Source organism: Protopterus annectens, chromosome 13.part0 (assembly GCF_019279795.1).
Source record: "Protopterus annectens isolate FY-2018-M chromosome 13.part0, PAN1.0, whole genome shotgun sequence".
NCBI classification, from domain to species: Eukaryota; Metazoa; Chordata; order Ceratodontiformes; family Protopteridae; genus Protopterus; species Protopterus annectens.
Window position 1 is genome coordinate 816,122,932 of NC_056747.1, and position 20,597 is coordinate 816,143,528.

The 20,597-nt window shown below is 43.0% G+C and overlaps 1 protein-coding gene across 1 annotated transcript in view; it reads left to right on the forward strand.

The window, feature by feature from the left end:
* INTS2 (integrator complex subunit 2) overlaps positions 1–20,597 on the forward strand; it is a 1,434,855-nt gene that overhangs the window by 254,361 nt on the left and 1,159,897 nt on the right. Inside the window, exon 5 of the mRNA XM_044054536.1 lies at positions 1,721–1,851. Coding sequence (XP_043910471.1) covers positions 1,721–1,851 — 131 coding nt within the window. The remainder of the gene's footprint in view (positions 1–1,720; positions 1,852–20,597) is intronic.

Here is a 20,597-nt window from a genome sequence, read left to right on the forward strand (position 1 = left end):
GCCCATTGGAAGTTACAGTGCAAACTTCCTGAGCTCCATTGGAATGAATGAGTTAAAGATCTTGCAAATGTACATTCCTGCTTCACCCTCCACTCAGAGAAACCAGTCCCTCAGTAGGATTTCAGTTTTGTGTTAGAGGCGTTAACAAAGTCCCCATTTGATACAGTGTGTGTTCCACTTCCTTAAAGTTCCATTCTTGGAAAACCTTGCTGCTTGTGACTATAACCTCAGCCAAGATCTTCATTCCCACCTTATTTGCTTTTTTCATAGAGACAGTTTCATTGCTCACTAATCCCTCATTTCTTCTCAAGATGGTATCTAGATATTATTTGAATCAACCTATTATTCTGGGAGTTTTCTATCCCAATCACTCCAACAAGGATGAATATTTGCTTTACACTTTAGATGTGCACAGGTAATTATGATTTTACTTTCACAAAAGTAAGGGCTTTAAAAACTAACCTCTGCTTTTGTTTCTTCTGCACTGAGTAAGCTTGGCTCCAAGGTTTCCACAATTACTTTGTCCAGCTGGATCTCCAGTTTCATAACATTTATTTTTCAGCAACCAACCATTGTCTTATAGATGTAAAGTTCATTCTACAATGGCAGTCACATCAGCCACCTTCTTCAGGAATTCTTCCTTGGACAAAATCTGTGCACTTGCTATATAGACTGCAGTACACACCTTTGCTAAACATTATAATATGGACATGATTTCAAGATACAATGTCCTTTGGAGCCACTATCCTCAGGGGTCTCATTATGATGCCACCCAAGTGCGAAGTAGCTACCCGGGTATTTTGACCCACAAGTCAGACTGGATGGACGGAGTGAATAGGATAAGGTCATGCACTTACCATGAAGCTGGATCCTTTCATCCTCATCTGTCCAGTATGACATCCCTCCCATGTCCCTCTTTCAGTTTCTAGTTCCAGAGGACGTAAAGGGCCTGTCTTCCTATTCTGAGCTTTTTACCATATTTCGGTGTACCATTTTGCAGCAAACTCTGTTTGAAGGAGCTTCTGCTGCCAGTTCATTATTGGTAAGAAAAATTTAAAGGATCTGGAAGCTGGAGCAGTAGTTTTGTTGACTCAGATACTACAAGCAGCTCTAGAAGCCACAAGTTGTATTGGATGGATGAGGTTGAAAGTATCTAGTTTATTTTAAGTGCATAACTGTAGTTTTTTATTTATTTTTTTAGGTACTGACTTTAAAAGGAAAATGAAGAAAATTAACTGTGTGTTAGTCTATGGAGTACAGGTTATGGTTAGTTATGTATCCCATCATGTCTGTCTTAATACTACCTCTATTGTTTCAGTTATTGCTGAGATGTAAAGCATCAATAACAGTCTTTAAATTGAAACTTTCTAACTATAGATAGTGCACCATCTGTGGGAAACACCAAATATTTACCATAAAACTGAGCAGCACTTAACATATACTGACGCACACACACACACATATATATATATATATATATATATATCTCATTTATTTATTTATTTATTTTTTCACTTTAAGAAGTCAGCTGTCAAGCACATCTGCAAGTTATGCATCCATGGAGTATGTTCTTGTCATGCTGAATATTGTTTAGATGAACTTTTGCAGAACTGAAAGATGGTGCAATAGACGATTAGTATGGTCCTGGTCATTTAGCTTATTCATATGCAAACAGTAATAAGTACATTAAGAGCTAATGTGATTAAATCATTTTTTTAAGTTTGTAGGGGGTTAATAAAGAATGGTGAACGTCAGGATGAGGAGAGCCCTGGAGGACGTAGCAGAACTCAGGCACTTCGACAGCTGTGCAAAATGAACCCTGCTCAGTCTCTTAAAGTGCGAGCTATGGTGGTAAGTAGCTAAAATTATGCATTTACTGTTTCTTGTTGATTAATGTGCTTTGGGAATGCTTTTATCTTCTAATTTCAAGCAATTTATTGACAGCATGATGGCTGAGCTTCTGTCATGTGTTTGTGTTTTCTTAAGAGTCATCTGAAGTGTGCAGACTAATTTTCCTTTCAGCTAAATGCAGCTGTTACTTTTCACTAATAGGGAGAGCATGTTTTCCAGTAGTCAGGATTCGGGTATGTGAATTTTTGGCATTACTGGTGGTGTGTTGTACAGCTTCATAAAGTGTAGAATCCTGATGAAATGCTTGGTGGAGGAGGGGCCTCTTTTGTTTTTATATGTATGATATGATGTTCTTCCGTATCACTGTTGCAGTATTCATTACATTAGAGATCCCCTGCCAAGGGCAGCCTGATGTCTGGCCAATGTACCAAAGCCTTTAGGTTGATGTTCATCGTGCATACAGCTGCAGTCATAACAGATGGGTTCTCCTGCCATCAGACGGGTCCTCGGTCGGCCGAATTCCAAAGTCTAGGTCCGGCGTCGGTTGCCGTCGCTTCTTCTCTGACGTCAGTGCGACAGGGGTATAAAGGAACCAGCTGACGCCATTTTCTTCAGTCTTTCTTGCCGCACGGTGCCTGAAGCAGAAGCAGTTCGCAAGTGCCGGTCGGCCAGCTCCTGAGATTATGAAAATTTGGAAACCGAAGTCTTCTTAAAAGCTAAGTACCCAGTTGGGGAAACTTTTCTTGCCTCAGACCGATGTCAGACAAAGTTAATAATTGTATTTCTTGTGGGAAGCAAATACCGCATAAGGATTTCCATTCCCTCTGTATACCTTGTTTAGGCCCAGACCACAGTGTCTCAGTCTGTCGCTTTTGTGCTACATTCAACAAACGCACTATAAAGCGTCGGGCGGAGTTCGCCCAGCATTATTTTGGGAAAGCATTTAACTATACTATGTCGTCGGATACTCCGACTCCGGTTTTGTCTAAAAAACGCAGAGACAAGGACCGACACACTAGGTCCGCGGCCTCTACCGACACCACGCCAAAGCCGACTACACGTGGTCCGGTTCTCAGTGAGGCGCCTACGCAGCCCCTGACTACCGATGACACTTCTTTGACGGTGTCTCCTGTGCCCGAGGTCGCAGGCTCCTCGGCCCACACCCCGACTACAGATGCCAAAGCCACTCTTGGCGTTGAAACTCAGAATGTGGACAGGTCCACCTCCACTCAAGGTGTCTTCAGACCTTCCTCTTCTTTCTCCATCAAGGCTTTCACAAAATCTAAAGCCACCATGCACTCTGAGACCAGCTACACAGGGCCCATCTCCAGGCCCCATGCCTAAGAAACAGATGCTTAAAATGGCTGAGGATTTAATTACTCTTATCAGAGGTTCTCCGCCTCCACCGGACAAAAGGCCCAGAGTGGAGGAAGATTCCCCCTCCTCTGATCAGGGCTCCATTTTTTCAGAGCACTCTGATGATCAGGAACATTCTTACTCCCCTTTTGAAGACTCTGATGCGGAGGAGTCCATCCCTTCTGTATCCCCCCCTGAGGATTACTCATTTGGGGAAACTTTGCATACCTTAAGGGAACACTTCCACTGGGAAGGCCAGGATTATTCAGATTCCAAGAAAAGGCTCAGGGAATTTCTCTTGCTACCTCAGCACAGGCCTCTGGCTATACCTCCTGTCTTGGACATCCTAGATGATGTTTACTCGGAGGCCTGCCTTAACCCGGACTCTCTACCTCCAGCTCCAGTTAAGCCTGACAGGTACTACAGGGTTCCTGACTCACACCAATTTCTATACAAAAGCCATGCTGCTGACCCAGAAACCATCCCACAGGGCCCCAAGGGAGTTAAGGCCTCCATTGCTAAAAATCCATTGCCTTCCGAGAGAGATTCCAGATCCTTAGAAAGGTGGGGAAAAAAGGTATATACCTCGGCTACCTTATCCATGAGGGCCTTAAACTGTCAGTTTCATATGCTAAAATACCAACAGTTTTGTTATCACAATTGAAAAGTAAAATGTCACAACCTGAACAACCAGACTTGAAGGAGTTGCAGGATTTGATGCATAGTACAGAACAAGTGGGTAAGCATACCTTACAATGTGGTTTTGATGCTCTAGAGGCCTCATGTAGAGCTGCTGTTACAGGATCAGTCATACGTAGGCATGCCTGGCTCAAGGAACAAGCCTTGCCTGATCATGTCAAAGCTAAATTACTAGACGCCCTCTTCAAAAGGATGTACTATTTGGTGCTAATGCTGAGGAGGTATTAAAGAAAATGGAGGAAAAGGCTAAATCAATGCAAACTGTGAAAGAATTTCTACAGGTTCAACCCCCACGTTTTAGTAGAAATTGGCCTTCCAAAAACTGGTCCTTTCCTTCCACAGACAGACCCCAAAGAGGCAGATACAGGCGCCCGAGGGGCAGAGGACAAGCCCAAGGATCGTTTAGAGGCAGACAATGGCAAGCTCCTACACGAAGAGGTGGTGAGGACAACTCGCAATCTTTCAGAAAGCAAACCCAATGACTTTCCCCTTTGCATGCCAACCAGGTCTCAAATGGCAGCCCCTTTAGGAGGAAAGCTGGCATTATTTTCAAAAAAATTGTTATATTGTCACAAAGGACAAATGGATCCTGGACATTATAAAGAGAGGCTACAAATTCCATTTTCACACCCTTCCAAAAATGAGAGGCATGCCAAACCTGCCACACAATCAAAGGGCAGAGGCACAAAGGCAAATTACAGATCTCATAAACATGAAAGCTATTCAAGAGGTACCTACGCACGAACAAGGTCAAGGTTTTTATTCCAGGCTATTTCTGGTGCCAAGGAAGGGAAAAGATTGGAGACCTATTTTGGATCTATCCATCCTAAACACATTTCTACTGCACCAAAATTCAAGATGCTCACTCTACAGCAACTTCTTCCCATGCTGGGCAAGGAGTCTTGGCTGGTAACATTGGACCTCAAGGAGGCATACCTGCATGTCCCAATCAGACAAAATTGCAGAAGGTACCTCAGATTTCTTGCAGGTTCAACTCATTATCAATTTTCTGCATTGCCCTTTGGCTTATCTACTGCGCCCAGAGTATTCACGAAATGCCTGGCATCAGTAATTGCCTACTGCAGACTTCAAGGGATACAAATTTACCCCTATTTGGACGACTGCTTGATCCAAGCGGACAGCAAGCACATTCTTCTGAAACATCTGGCTTATGTAATAATGTTATTGAACTCTCTGGGATACACAGTCAACAAAAAGAAATCAAGACTAATACCCTCTCAGAAGATAATTTTCCTGGGTGCCAATTTGGACACAAACACCCAGATGGGCCTACCTCACGCCAGAGAAGCAGGGGCAACTAATCCAATATTTCAGAACACTAGCAAATTGCACCAGGCTGACTGCAAGGAAAATCCTGCAGGCTCTGGGATTCATGGCATCTTGCATCTTACTAATCCCATGTGCAAAGCTGCATATGAGGAAACTACAATGGTACCTGAAAAACATATGGCCTCAACACAGCCACAGTCTGGAAACAATAATACCACTAATTCCATGTCTGCAAAAGGAATTTCTGTGGTGGGCTCAAGCATGTCAAACAAACGCAGGTCTTCCATTCAGCAAGCCTCAAGCAAATCAAGTCATCACAACAGACGCCTCGGACTACGCCTGGGGGGGCGCACATGACAGATCGGTGCATTCAGGGCAAATGGTCCCAAAAAGAAAAGCACCTTCACATCAATCAAAAAGAAATGCTAGCAGTAATCAATACTATTATGGCTTTCAAGGACCTTCTACAACCAGGTCAACTATTGATAAGAACGGACAACACCACAGTTATGTGGTACATAAACAGGGAGGAACACATTCTTACCCCCTATGCAGACTGGCCATGTCACTTTGGAACATGGCCATGGACTTACAAATGGAACTACAAGCACAGTACTTGCCAGGCAAGGAAAACACGCTGGCAGACAACCTAAGCAGGAATATGACAGATCCACAAGAATGGAAATTGCATCCAAAAGTTTTTACAGAAATAATCCAAGAATGGGGAAGGCCAGACATAGATCTCTTTGCCTCCCACAAGAATCATCAATTGACAAAATTCTGCTCAAGGATCTTCCATCCAAAGGCCTGGAGAGTGGACGCTCTCTCTTTCAGTTGGAAATCAATGACAGTTTATGCCTTCCCACCTCTTCCTCTGCTGCCCAAAGTTCTATTAAAGACCAGAGCAGACAGACCAAAGATGATTCTCATTGCTCCGGACTGGCCAAGGCAACACTGGTACCCACTCCTGAGGAGCCTGACGCATTCCCCACCATGTATCCTGCCTCTAATGCCTCTTCTTCTGACTCAGCACAGTTTCAAAACTCTTCACAGCCAGCTAAAAACACTCAATCTAGCCGCATGGAAGATTCCTTAGCATCACAACAGGCCCTACTCTCCAAGGAGGTGCAGGATGTAATTTTGGAGGCCAGAAGGCCATCAACTAGAAAAGCTTACTCCGCAAAATGGAAACGTTTTTGTGTCTGGAATGAGTAAAAGGGCCAGGATCCAGGAAAACTGAATTTACCTCAAATACTACAATATTTGGCTGAACTGCTAAGCAGTGGACTTTCATTCTCCTCCATCAAAATCCATGCCTCAGCTATTTCTGCAGAATACAACACTGATCCACCTTTATTCTCTCACCCTCTCTTAAGACAGTTCCTCAGAGGGGCTAAGAACTTAAGGCCTCCAAGGAAACAACCAATACCTGCTTGGGATCTTAATTTCATTCTGGAAAAACTGACCTTGCCTCCCTTTGAGCCAGCTGCCTCATCAGATTTGCAATATTTGTCCTGGAAAACAGCTTTCCTTCTGGCTATCACCTCAGCTCGTAGAGTTTCAGAAATACAGGCTCTCATGGCTGTCCAGCCTTTTATCATCTTCCATCAGGACAGAGTTTCATTACGAACCAACCCGTCCTTTATGCCTAACGTGGTATCCAGGGTAGCTTTAAATCAGGCCATACATTTACCTACTTTTTATCCTAATCCTCAAAACAAAGGGGAGAGATTACTACATTCCTTGGACATCCACAGACAACTGCGTTATTATTTGGACAGAACAAAGCCTTTCAGAAAATCAGAACAGCTCTTTGTGGCCTATGCGGTAGGAGCTCAAGGGAAGCCAATTTCCAAACAGATAATCTCAAAATGGATAGCCCACTGCATACGCTTTTGCTATTCCTTTCATGGCAAAACTGTTCCTACAGGCATTAGAACCCATTCCACCAGGGCCACAGCCACCTCTGCAGCTTTCCTCAGAGGAGTTCCTACCAAGGATATATTGGAAGCAGCCACTTGGAGTTCTGTGCATACCTTCTCCAAGCACTACAACCTACCATTATACTCCAAATCTAGAGCAGGCTTTGCCACTGCAGTCTTGCAGGGCATTTTGGCTCCGCCTAGTTCCAACTAGTGCCTACCACCCCTTTCTTAGCTTTGGGATTCAACCCATCTGTTATGACTGCAGCTGTATGCACGATGAACATAGTACAGTTTTGTACCTACCATAAATGTAGATGTTCGAGTGCTAATACAGCTGCAGTCCAGGTTTCCCTCCCTCCTTCCCCTCTTGGGACAGGCCTATAGGCTAACATATCCTCATACAACCTGATTGGGGTATTCATTTATGATGTATTTGCTTGCAACTACTGTACTTTGATTATATTGCACTGCATTATCACACAGATTTATGTATTGCCTTCCTTCTGGGGGCACCTGACATCTGGGGCAAGAAAAACTGAAGAAAATGGCGTCGGCTGGTTCCTTTATACCCCTGTCGCACTGACGTCAGGGAAGAAGCGACGGCAACCGACGCCGTACCTAGACTTTGGAATTCGGCCGACCGAGGACCCGCCTTACGGCAGGAGAACCCATCTGTTATGACTGCAGCTGTATTAGCACTCGAACATCTACATTTATGGTAGGTACAAAACTGTACTCTTTATGGTACGCTGCACATCACGTGTTTGCTCCTTTCATAGTGTAGGGCATAAAGGTGATGATCAAATATACCATTCTTTGCCGCCAGTCTGAGTGCCATCTTTTGATCTTCTGTTGGAATGCCAGTTCTGTTGCTGGTTCACTTAGCTGTTGCAGAGAAGTGTCCCATTGGGGTTCGTTTTTGCTTATCTTTTTTTATTGCTGCTTGTGGGATTTCATGTCAGCCAAGAAGGGTAAATGCCAGTGTAGGAGACAGATTCCCCATAAAGACTGCCACAAACAATGTCTGTTTTGCTTGGTACCGTTCACAACCATACATCCTGTTCTGTTTGTTGAACTTTGTGCAAAAAACACTTTGTAGCAGACTGTCGTCTTTGGCAGTCTGTCTTGAAAATCAGTGTCTTAAGCTTCTTGCGAAAGACACTATGGGGGGTACTTCCCACTCCGTGTGACAGCTGTCAGTGAAGAAGAAGAAGGCCAAGAAGCCTAAGCTGGAATCTTCTGCTGTTAAGCCTCCACCAGGCGTCTCTTCCGAGGTGAGTGAATGCCCGAAGGTTCACCCACCTTTGTCATTGGATTCCTCTGCTGCAACCAGGTTGGAGGTCTGCAGGGATCCGGCTTTAAGCATGTCCAAGGATGCTTTGCAGACGTCCATTTCGGATGCTCAGGGGGAACCATGGCTAATTATTTCTGAGAGGCCTAGGGGTGTTCTTCAGATTTTAGTCAGAGAAGAAGTATCTATTACCATTATTCAGTGCAGTCCTGGGTCAGAGCCTTCCAAATTTTATAAGGCAGACATCCTATTGAAGAAAAAGCAAAAGACTACATATTTCCTCTTGCTCCTAAAGATTCACAGAGTGAATGGAAAGGCTTCACTTAGGGCTTGTTTAGTGCTTTGATGGCATTGCAACCTCTTCAAGGAGTTACTGTTCCAGCCTCCCCTTGGTCCTGTGCTCCCCTAAAAAGACCCATGGAACAGGATTTCTCTGAGGAGGACCTGGATTCAGATGAGGAATCTCTTGCGTACTCCTCTCAGATTCCTTCTCCTTTGGAATATGAGTCAGAGGAAGAGGAATCTACCAGTCCTGATACTCCCTTTAAAGAAATTTCTTTTGGGGACACAATCTTCAAGATGATGGAGTTCTTTAAATGGGATTGTGCTCGGGTCTCTGAGGGGTTCCCTGTTAGAATGATGAAAATGCAATATATCGAAGGGCTGAAAAGTCGAATATTCCGGACCTCGAAATCTGTTTTGTAGGGGGCTGCACCCCCCACACTCCCGCTTATTATATATACCAACCCGAGATCACACTACAGTGAGGAAAGGGCAAATTTTCCAGTCTTCACTGTACCACTCTCTCACAAAAATAATCTCGAGGTACGGAATATTCGACTTTTCAGCTGTTCGATATATTGCATTTTCATTGTTCTAATAGGGACCCCTCTGAGTTGCATAAAAGATATTATGAGTTGCTGCATATGGACTCTTCAAAGTCTTCTGCTGTTCCTCCTGTTTTGGCTGCCTTGTTGGAAGCATTTTCCAATGCTTCTAAGGTTCCAGACTCTCAGCCCCCTGTTCCCAAGAAACCTGATAGATTCTATATGGTGCCTGAAGACTGTAAATTTTTGTACATGTGTCCTTCTGCTGACCCCTCTGTGGTATCTGTAGCTTCTGAGAAGCCCTCTCATTTGCTTCCTTCTCCCAAGTTACTGCCGTCTGACAAAGACAGCAGGACCATGGGAAGGCTAGGCAAGAAGGTTTACACCTTTGCTACATTGGCTTTTAGGGCTGTTAGTTATCAGACCCATATGTCTAGGTGTTTGTTAGCTCTCTTATCCCAGGATTGTCAGGTTATTTCTGATCTTCTAGACTCTAAGGGCAAAACAACTGCTCTTTCCCTGTTAGGGACGTCCTCCCAGGTGGCTCCATCATTCCATCAAGTGTAGTTATGATGCAGCAGATGCTTCCTCTAGGGCTGCTGCTTTTGGGTCAGTGATGAGGAGGTATTCTTGGCTTCGGCTTCAGCCTTTGCCTGATGTTATTATGGCTAAGTTGATGGATGCCCCTCTTGATAGTAAACATTTATTTAGAGAACCTTCTGCTGTTATGTTTGAGTCCCTTGAGGATAAGGGTAAGGCTTTACAGGAACTTAAACATGTGCTTGTTTCTCTTGTGTCTAGATTTCAGAGAAACTACCACAATAAGCCAGCCTTTGTTTGCAGGCAGTCTTGTCCTCTTCTTAAGGGTAAAAAGGGTGGCAAGCCAGCTCCTAATGCTAAGACTACTCAGACTTCTGGGCCTCAGAAGTATCCTTTTCCAGATAAAACAAGTGCTGTCTGACTATCCTATTCTTCCCACCCACTTTCCTCTGTCTCTTCACCCCTCTCTCTCTTTTCCTGTTTGGCTACAGATTACTAAGGATTCCTGGGTCCTGTCCATTATTCTTCAGGGGTATTTCATAGTTTGGAAATCCCATCTCCCTTTTATGGGTGTTCCCCTCAGGAACAACTCTTCTTCTTTTCAGAGATGCTTTGTGAACTTTAGACTCTGGTACTATTCGAGAGGTCTCCAAAACGACACAGAAACTGCAAACAATCAAATTTATTTCTAGACTTCAGTGCCTCGACCAAACAGTCTTCAAGAAGTATACAAAACATTACCCAAGCATTCCCCTTAAAGGTTCCACAGGGTCTTAATTGTGAGATCAACTGGAAGTATTGTATTTAATTGTATAATTGTATCTAATTGATTTTTTTAATTGACTTAATTGTCTCTGGTGAGTATTTAAACTCATCCACCTTTGCCACCTCTACTCCCTGCATCCTCACCATTCCTCCATCCTCCCTCTCATTCACACACACATATTCTGTCTTAGTCCTGCTGACCTTCATTCCTCTTCTCTCTAGAACATATCTCCACCTCTCCAGGGTCTCATCTACCTGTTCCCTACTCTCACTACAGATCACAATGTCATCTGCAAACATCATAGTCCACGGGGACTCCTATCTGATCTCGTCTGTCAACCTGTCCATCACCATTGCAAATAAGAAAGGGCTCAGAGCTGATCCTTGATGTAATCCCACCTCCACCTTAAACGCATCCGTCACTCCCACCGCAGATCTCACCGCTGTCACACTACCCTCGTACATATCCTGTACCACTCTTACATACTTCTCTGACACTCCCGACTTCTTCATACAATACCACAACTCCCTCTCTAGGCACCCTGTCATATGCTTTCTCTAAGTCTACAAAAACACAATACAACTCCTTCTGACCTTCTCTGTACTTCTCCATCAACACACTCAGAGCAAACATCACACCTGTAGTACTCTTTCCTGGCATGAAACCATACTGCTGATCACTAATCACCACCTCCCTTCTTAACCTAGCTTCCACTACTCTTTCCCATAACTTCATGCTGTGACTAATCAATTTAATCCCTCTGTAGTTACTACAGCTCTGCACATCACCCTTACTCTTAAAAATCGGTACCAAAACACTTTTTCTCCATTCCTCAGGCATCCTCGCACTTTCCAAGATTTCATTAAACAATCTAGTTAAACTCCACTGCCATTTCACCTAAACACCTCCATGCTTCCACAGGTATGTCATCTGGACCAACAGCCTTTCCTTTCTTCGTCCTCTTCATAGCTATCCTAACTTCCTCCTTGCTAATCCACTGCACTGCACTTCATGATTCACTATCCGCATATATCCAACCTTCTCTCCCTCTCATTCTCTTCATTCATCAGCCCCTCAAAGTAGTCTTTCCATCTGCTCAGCACACTCTCCTCGCTTGTAAGTACAATTTCCCTCATTATCCTTTATCACCCTTACCTGCTGCACATCTTTACTAGCTCGGTCCCTCTGTCTAGCCAATCGGTACAGGTGCTTTTCTCCCTCCTTAGTGTCCAACCTTTCATACAACTCTTCATACGCCTTATCCTTAGCCTTCGCCACCTCTCTCTTTGCCATGCACCTCATCTCCTTATACTTTTTTCTACTTTCTTCATCTCTCTGACAATCCCACTTCTTCTTCGCCAACCTCTTTCTCTGTATACTCTCTTGTACTTTTTCATTCCACCACCAGGTCTCCTTGTCCTCCTTCCAGATGTCACACCAAGCACCTTTCTAGCCATCTCTCTTACTAGCTCTGCTGTAGTTACCCAGCTATTCAGTAACTCTTCACTGCCACCCAGTGCCTGTCTTAACTCTTCCCTGAACTCCACCTCTCAATTACCCTTTTTCAGTTTCCACCATTTGATCCTTGGTGCTGCCCTCACACTCATCCTCCTCTTTTTGATAACCAGTGTCATCCTACAAACCACCATCGTATGCTGCCGAACTACATTTTCCCCTGCCACCACTTTACAGTCTCCAATCTCCTTCAGACTGGCCCTTCTACATAAGATATAATCCACCTGTGTGCATCTTCCTCCACTCTTGTATGTCACCCTATATTCCTACCTCTTGTCAAAATACGTATTCACCACAGCCATGTCCATCCTTTTCACAAAATCCATTACCATCTGACGTTCTGCATTCCTTTGCTTAACACCATACCTACCCATAGGTTCATAGGTTGGTACTAGGCTATCAGCCCTATGGCCTATACAAGCCTAGTCATAACAATTCCCTGGCTATTTCTTCCCACACTATTTGCTTCGCTGGGCCCCTGTCTAGAAGGGCGACTGACGTGATACCCGGGGTGAATTTCCTTTCTCCCATCCAATCGTCAAGGTTCTTTTTGAAGAGGGCCAAAGAGGCACTCTTGCTTGACATGTATGGGCAATCTATTCCAGAGTCTGGGGAGTCTCTGGGTCAGGAACCTATCCCTCCAGCATGTTTTGTTTATTGTGATGACAAGGTTTAGATCCCTGGAGCGTGTGGCTCTGAGGGATTGGGATTTCTTTAAGTGTAGCATGTCCAACAGCTCTGGGTTTGACATGGCCTTGTATGTTAAGCAGAGATCGCCTCTGAGTACACTATATGCGACAGAGTATAGCTGGAGTTTTTTAAGGTGGTCAGCGTAGGGTATCTGCTTTAGGCCTGTGATTCTTTTAGTGAGGTATTTCAGCAGCCTTTCCAGTTGTTGCAGATGTCTTGAGAGGTACATACCAAATGGGGCGTTGCATTCTATAATGGGTCTAATGAGGGATGAGTTTACAGTGGGACAATGACCTCCTTTTTTCTGGATGAAAAGCCCTTAGTGATGAGGTGTGCCACACAGAAGGTTTTCCTGACTGTTGTGGCGATGTGGTTATCGAAGGTGAGACCACTGTCCACCTGTGTCCCTAAGTCTCTTATCACACTTTCGGTGTTTAGTGTACTGCCACCTATATGGTAATTCATGGATACATGTTTTTCCCCAAAGGGGATAACTATACATTTCTTGGCATTGAGCTTGAGCCCATGACTCTGGCACCAAGCATCTGTTTCTGTAAGGCCCTTTAGTAGAGTATCCACATCATTTGGGGATTCAATAATGGCTCCCAGTTTGCAGTCATCTGCAAACTTTGTTAGCCAGAGTCCCTTAATGTTGGCCTGTACTTCAGAGAAGTAGATGCCAAACAAGAGCGGTCCCAGGACTGAACCCTGAGGTACTCCACTTGTCTGGAGCTGGATTTGGAGTCGGCTACTTTTACAGTGTGGGTTCTATCAGTAAGCCAGTTAGCAACCCATTGGGTGACGTAGGAATTAATGCCCAGCTTAGTAAGTTTATCTACGATTCCAGAGTGGGGGATGGTGTCAAAGGCCTTGGCAAGGTCTAGATAGGCTGTGTGTACCACCTTACCCTTGTCCATGGCTCTGAAGACTGATTCGAAGAAGTCAGTCGGGTTCAGGAGACAAGATCGGCCCTTCATGAACCCAAACTGGGTGGGGTCCAGTGTTTGAAGGTTGCCAATGTCTTTGTTTATAAGTTCCATGATAATACGCTCCATGGCCTTGCAGATAAGGCTCGTCAGACCGATGGGACGGTAGTTTCTGGGATCCAAGGTGGATCCCCCCTTGTGGAGTGGGATAACTGTAGCTCTGTGCCACTCAGTGGGCACGAAACCTGAGGTGAGGCTATGATTAAACATGACACTTAGGTGAGGTGCCCGTTCATATTGTAGTTAATGTACACAGCCCGGGATGTCATCTGGTCCCATGGATGCTGTATTCTTAGCTTTGGAGAGTGCGTTTTTTTTACCTGTGTGGCCATTATTACTGGAATTTGGCAATCTTCCGGTATTGAGATCGGCCATTTAGGGGGTGAGAGGGGGGTGAAGTTGGCACTGAATCGATCTGCCAGGATATTGGCAATATCCTTGGGATCAGTATATTTAATGCCATTCTGTTTTAGCTCAGAGCAGATCTGAGCATTGCCATTTAGATTCTTGACATAGTTATAGAATGCCTTGTGGTTGTCTTTGGAATCTTTGGCAATTTTATTTTCGTAACTAGCTTTGGAGGATTTTTTGAGGGATTTCAGTTTCTTACTTAGGCTGGTAAGGGAGTTTTTTGCATCCTGGGATTTTCTCTTTTCTGCAACAGTTTCTTCCTTTTGTTGTAAAGTTTGTTTATGGCAGGAGACCACCAGATTGGCTTCCTTTTTTTGGGTGAGAGCATCTTGGTTCTGTTTGGGATGGCACGATTCATGCATGAGTGGATGTGCTCGTGTACAGTGCCTTAGTGTAGGATTCAGCAGTTGAACTTTCAGTTCCCGTCTGCATGGGTGTCATGAAGTTTGTCACTTCTGACTTGAGTAGCATGAAGTTGGCTTTGGAGAAGTTTTTTATGGAGGTTTCCTTACTGGGGGGTGGGGGGGTGGGATGTGGATGTTAAGGGCGATTAGCTTTATGGTCAGACCTGACTAACGAGGGGGTGACCATAGGTGTGGAGCATCAATTTCCCATGTTGGTAATGACCAGGTCTAGGATATTGGAGCCCCTGGTGGGACTATGGATTAGTTGATCCAGGGCAGTGGAATTTATGAATTCCAAGAACTGTTGGGCAAAGGTGTTGGTACATGAGTAGTTTTCCCAGTTAATGGCAGGGTAGTTAAAATCACCTAGTATTAGGGTGTTTGGTTCTATCTTAATATTTTCCAGTATGTTTAGAAAGGTGTAGTGAGAATCTTGGGGTATTCTGTAGTGTTAGCTGCACCTGGAGAATTTCAGACGCATTGTGTTGGGCAACTAGCCTGGTGGTGTAAATATCCTTAGTGAATATTGACACTCCTCCACCTTTAGTGTTTCGGTCTTGGTTTGGTGGCCGAAAAGTGTGATTCAGGTTACTGGCTAAGGCTCTTGCCACCCCTATAGTGCCTTTTTTAGGCAAAGTTCAAAGGACAAAACCACCACCATAACAGGTACATAACAGGTAAGAGTTGTAGCCTGGTATTGCAGAGGTGCTCTCTGGAGCCTTGAACCAGGTTTCAGTTACTGAACAGATATCTATGTTGTTCATTTTTAGGAGTGCCTCGAGAGAGTGCATTTTGAGGTTTAGACTTCTAGCATTGAGTAGTATTACCTTCAGATTTTACATGCATGTACCTGTTATGGTGGTGGTTTTGTCCTTTGAACTTTGCCTAAAAAAGGCACTATAGGGGTGGCAAGAGCCTTAGCCAGTAACCTGAATCCCAGGGGCAACAGGTGCAGACCATCTCTGGCAAAGCATCGTGGTCTGTCGATTATGTCGTCCCAGGCAGACAGATACTGGATCCCCTTTGAATGACACCAGAAGCTTAGCCAATTGTTGAAGTCAATCATTTTGTCCTTATATTGTGGTATCATTCTGGGCAAAGGCAGGATGCTACTCAGGGTTAGGGTTGTACTTGCCTGGGCCATATAATCCGAGAGCTCTTCCATGTCTGTTTTCATGTAGTCCAGGGAGGTACGTCTCAAGTCATTTACTCCAACATGGACAATGACAGAGTCATATTTGTACTTGTTGTGGAGTGACTTGAGTGCATGCGTTATGTGGCGGATCCTGGCACCCGACAGGCAGCTGACTGTAATTTTCTCCTTGTTCAACCTGGTGAGTAGGACATCAGTGTGCCGGACTATAGAGTCACCTATGACTAAAGTGTTAGGTACGTTGTCTTGCCTTAGGGGCTGTTGCTGGGTGGCACACTGGTGTTGTGAACTATATGACACTTTGGTTGTTTTTGGTGTTTGTTTGTGTTTCAGCTTCAGAGGTCCTTGTTGCTTGGGCAAGTTACAGTTAAGGGCCTCTGCATATGTGGATTTAGTGTTGCTATATGTGGGTGTTGGTGGTGTGGGTTTAGAAGGGCTATGTGTTGCTTGAGGTGTAGTGTGGGTGTTAATCTTCTCCTCTTGACTGTCTAGCACAATCTTGGGTGGAGAGAGCTTTGCTTCCATTTTGGTTATGTAAGTGCATCTCTCACAGGTTGTAGTGTTGGGTGGTAGGAGGAGAGGTTGTATTGTTCTCTTGACCAACATGCCCGTTGAAATCTGCTCCAATCCCCAGTCTCTCACCCTTGGGTACAGTCATCACCACTTCATCCAACTCGCTCCAAAATTTTTCTTTCTCATCCATCGCACACCCAACTTGTGGAGCATATGCACTAACAACATTCATCATTACACCATCAATTTCCAGCTTCATAAACATCACTCTATCCGACACTCTTTTTTCACCTCCAAAACACTCTTAGCATACTGTTCCTTCAGGATAACCCCTGTGCCATTTCTCCTCCCATCCACACCATGATAAAACAATTTTAACCCGCCTCCGATGCACCTAGCCTTGCTCCCCTTCCATCTGGTCTCTTGCACGCACAATATACCAACCTTCCTTCGGTCCATTATATCAGCTAGCTCTCTCCCTATACCAGTCATACTGCCAACATTCAAAGTTCTGACCCTCACTATCACAGTCCTAGCCTTTACCTGCCTTCGGGCATGCCTTCCCCCTCTTCTCCTCCTTCGGCCAACAGTAGACCAATTTCCGCCAGCACCCTGTTGGCCAACAGTACTGGTGGCGGTCGTTGTTAACCCAGGCTTCGACTGATCCGGTATGTATATCTGTACTGTTGTCCGCATGTATGATTTGGGAAAATTTTATACCGGATGCCCTTCCTGACGCAACCCTCCCCATTTATCTGGGCTTGGGACTGGCACAAAGAAATGCATTGGCTTGTGCATCCCCAGTGGCTGGGTTTGCTTAATGATATCAATGATAAACTTAAAAAGTTAGAGAGTGATATTGTGGAGCAAAAAAACGGTAAAATCAATAGAGATATCCGTGACTATAATGGAGTCCGGGCCTTTTTGTGGGAGACCAATTGTAATGCTCTAAAAACGGGATTACCTCGATGTCAGAAGGGAGATTTCAAAAAGACTGTTGCAGCCTCTTTTGCTTCCTTTGAGGGCATGTCATTCACTACAGATTCGGAAAAGGAGTCTAGGGCTTTCACTTCATTACCACTGGCCCAGCAGCCTGAAGCACATCAACAGTGTGTTCGTCAGCAACAGAGGGAGGAAGACAGAAACTTTAACTGAAAAAGGGGGACTACGACTTCTACATCAGCAGGTGAAGGACACTTTAAACAAAATTTTAAACGCAGCACGTGGCAATAATGATTTCATTGCCACCAATAAGGCATCATTGGTTGTTAATTTGTCTGGTTGCCAGTTAACTAATGAACAATTGGAGGTACTAAACTTGGGGTTAAAATTTGTTCCCACTGTACTGCCGCCTTGGCACATTATTGAACAGGAATTATTTAAATTGTCACGTAAATTGCAATTGAAATGTTGCTTTGATGTGAATGATTATGAAGCTGACACTAAAATCTCTGAAAGTGATTCATTTTATTCTTGTGAATCTGAAAATGTCTGGGACAATGAGTTGGATGTTAATACCAATTATAATGTGTATTGTCTATTTAATACATGTATTAAATATAAAAGTAATTTTATACCTTCTTTTAGCAATGACAGTGTTAGGAATTTTATGGCGATGCTTCTTTTCTCTGTGGAACAGGTGTATAATGAACGCAAGCACAATAAGTCATCTGTTTGTTATAATATGACTAAAAAGGAATGGACGGTATTAAACCATTTGGTAGATAATAAGCATTTAATTATCAAACCAGCGGATAAGGGTAATAAGATTGTAATTTTACATTACAAACACTATATTAAAATGTGTAATTCTCCTCTACAAGATACTAATGTGTATAGGGTCGTGAATATTGCTATGTATCATGAGGCATTAAAACATTGAGGCTTTATTAATGAAAGGACAAAGTTTAGGTTATTTAACCGAGGAGGATGTTAAAAAGTTGAGTATAGATAAATGTAATATGGCCACTTTTTATTGCCTACCGAAACTACATAAAAACATTGTGGATCCTCCTGGCAGGCCCATAGTGGCGTCAACCAATTATTTTTTGCATAATATCAGCATAGTTATACATGAATATATACTACGCTATGTACAGCGATTAGATTCCTACATTAAGGACACTTTTGATTTTCATAACAAGATTATGGAAATTAATTGGAATTCTAAGTGTTACTGGGTAACTTTTGATGTCACTAGTTTATACACGAATATTAAACACATGAATGGTATTATAGCTTTGCAATCTATTCTGGATGACTGCCCCTTGTCAAACTACATTATTGAATGGCTGGAATTTAGCTTAAACAATAATTATTTTTCTTTCAATGAACATATATTCCATCAGCTACAAGGTACAGCTATGGGGGCACCTTTTGTGCCCCCACTTATGCCAACTTGTTTATGGCTTTATTTGAAAGAAAATATATTTATCAACATGAATTTTTTTAAAAAAGCATGTAGTTAAATACTGTAGATACATTGATGATCTCATCTTTGTATGTCAGGATGGCATGGAGAAAGTTGAGGATTTTGTGGCAGATTTGCAATGTAATGAATATAATTTATCCTTTGATGGTCTACAGATTGGTAAAGAGGTAGATTTTTTGGATGTACACTTAGTAGGTACAGAAACTAATGAAATTTCTACTTCTGTATTTAGAAAGTTTCAGGATGGGGGAAATTACTACATGGTTCTAGTTCCCACCCTATGTATTTAATTAATTCTTTACCATATGGGGAATCTTTATGATTACATAGAATTTGTAATGATAAAAAAAGATTTATCCAAGGCACTTTTACCTACCTCTAACATGTTTTTAAGTAGAGGGTATTCATTGCTTAATATTTTTGAGTCCTTGGATAAAATTTATGAGTATTACAGTAAGACGTTGTCCTGTTCGATTCTCAGCTAAAGCGTCTTCTGTGTGGAGACATGCGTGAATGGGCATACCTTCGTTGAAGGTTGTGCGTCAGGCCTGGCAAGTCGGTACGTAAAAATCTACTGCCAATCATTAGTGGACCGGAGTTCCGCTGTGGCGACCCCTAACCGGGAAAAGCCGAAAGATACAACAACTATTTCACTAGTAATAATCGTAATCATGTGAGAAACGCATATGGAAATAGGAATATACACTCACACGGTAATGTACATGTGGTAATGACATATAATGCTCATAGTGAACAGATACAACAACAGGTCAAAATTACTGGATGTTTTTGGCAAGGGAGGAAAAACTAAGAAAATTGTTTAACCACCATCCTGTTTTCTCATTTAAGAAAGGGACTAGTTTGTCAGATAAATTGGTAAAATCTTAATTCATAGGCCCTGCAGAGGGTGTTATAGTAAATCCCTTGTTAAAGGGAACTTTCCCATGTGGAAAATGTAATATTTGTGAGCCGATTGTTCAAACTTTTGATAAAATTGGAAATCATTTTTGTGTATTAGGGAATTTTTCATGTGTTACTGAAGGAATTATATATGCTGTATGTTGTCCATGTAGGTTGGTATATATATATAGGTGACACTAAGAAGATGTTTAAATGCCATCTGCAAGAACATGTTAGAGACGATAAAAAAGGTAAAATTAAAGTTCTATCGCTGAACATTTCAAAGAGTGTCACAACAGTGACTATAAATTATTACAGGCTACTGTTTTAGAAAAAATATTTGTAAAATTAGGAGATGAAAGGTTAAAAGATCAATTGTTATTTAAAGAATTTTTATTTATATTAAAATATAATACTGTGGTTCCACGGGGTCTTAATTGTGAGATCAACTGGAAGTATTTTATTTAATTGTATAATTGTATGGAATTGATTTTTTAATTGACTTATTAATTGTCTCTGGTGGGTATTTAAGGGGAATGCTTGGGTAATGTTTTGTAAACTTCTTGAAGACTGTTTGGTCGAGCTGCTGAAGTCTAGAAATAAGCTGGATTCTGTTTGCAGTTTCTGTGTCCTTTTGGAGATCGTTTTTTGCTGCTTTCTTGTGTGGTTTTACTATTCAAAAGGTACCTGTATCCCCAAGGGGGAGAGGGTTTTACTCTAGGATGTTCCTAGTACCCAGAAAAGAGGGTACTTGGAGACCAATTCTAGACCTCTCTCATCTAAACACTTTTCTGAAGGTGCCCTTCTTTCAAATGTTATCCCTTCAGACTTTGTTCCCTCTTTTGCTTCCGCAGGCTTGTATGGTGTTTCTGAATCTCAAAGCTGCTTATCACGATGTCCCGATCCTTCCTGTTTTCCAATAAGTTTTTACATTTCTCTGTTTCTTCCTGGTATTTTCAGTTCTCTGCTTTGCCGTTTGGCCTTTCTGCTGCCCCAAAGGTATTCACCAAATGCCTTGTTCCTGTGATTGCTTTTTGCAGGATTCAGGG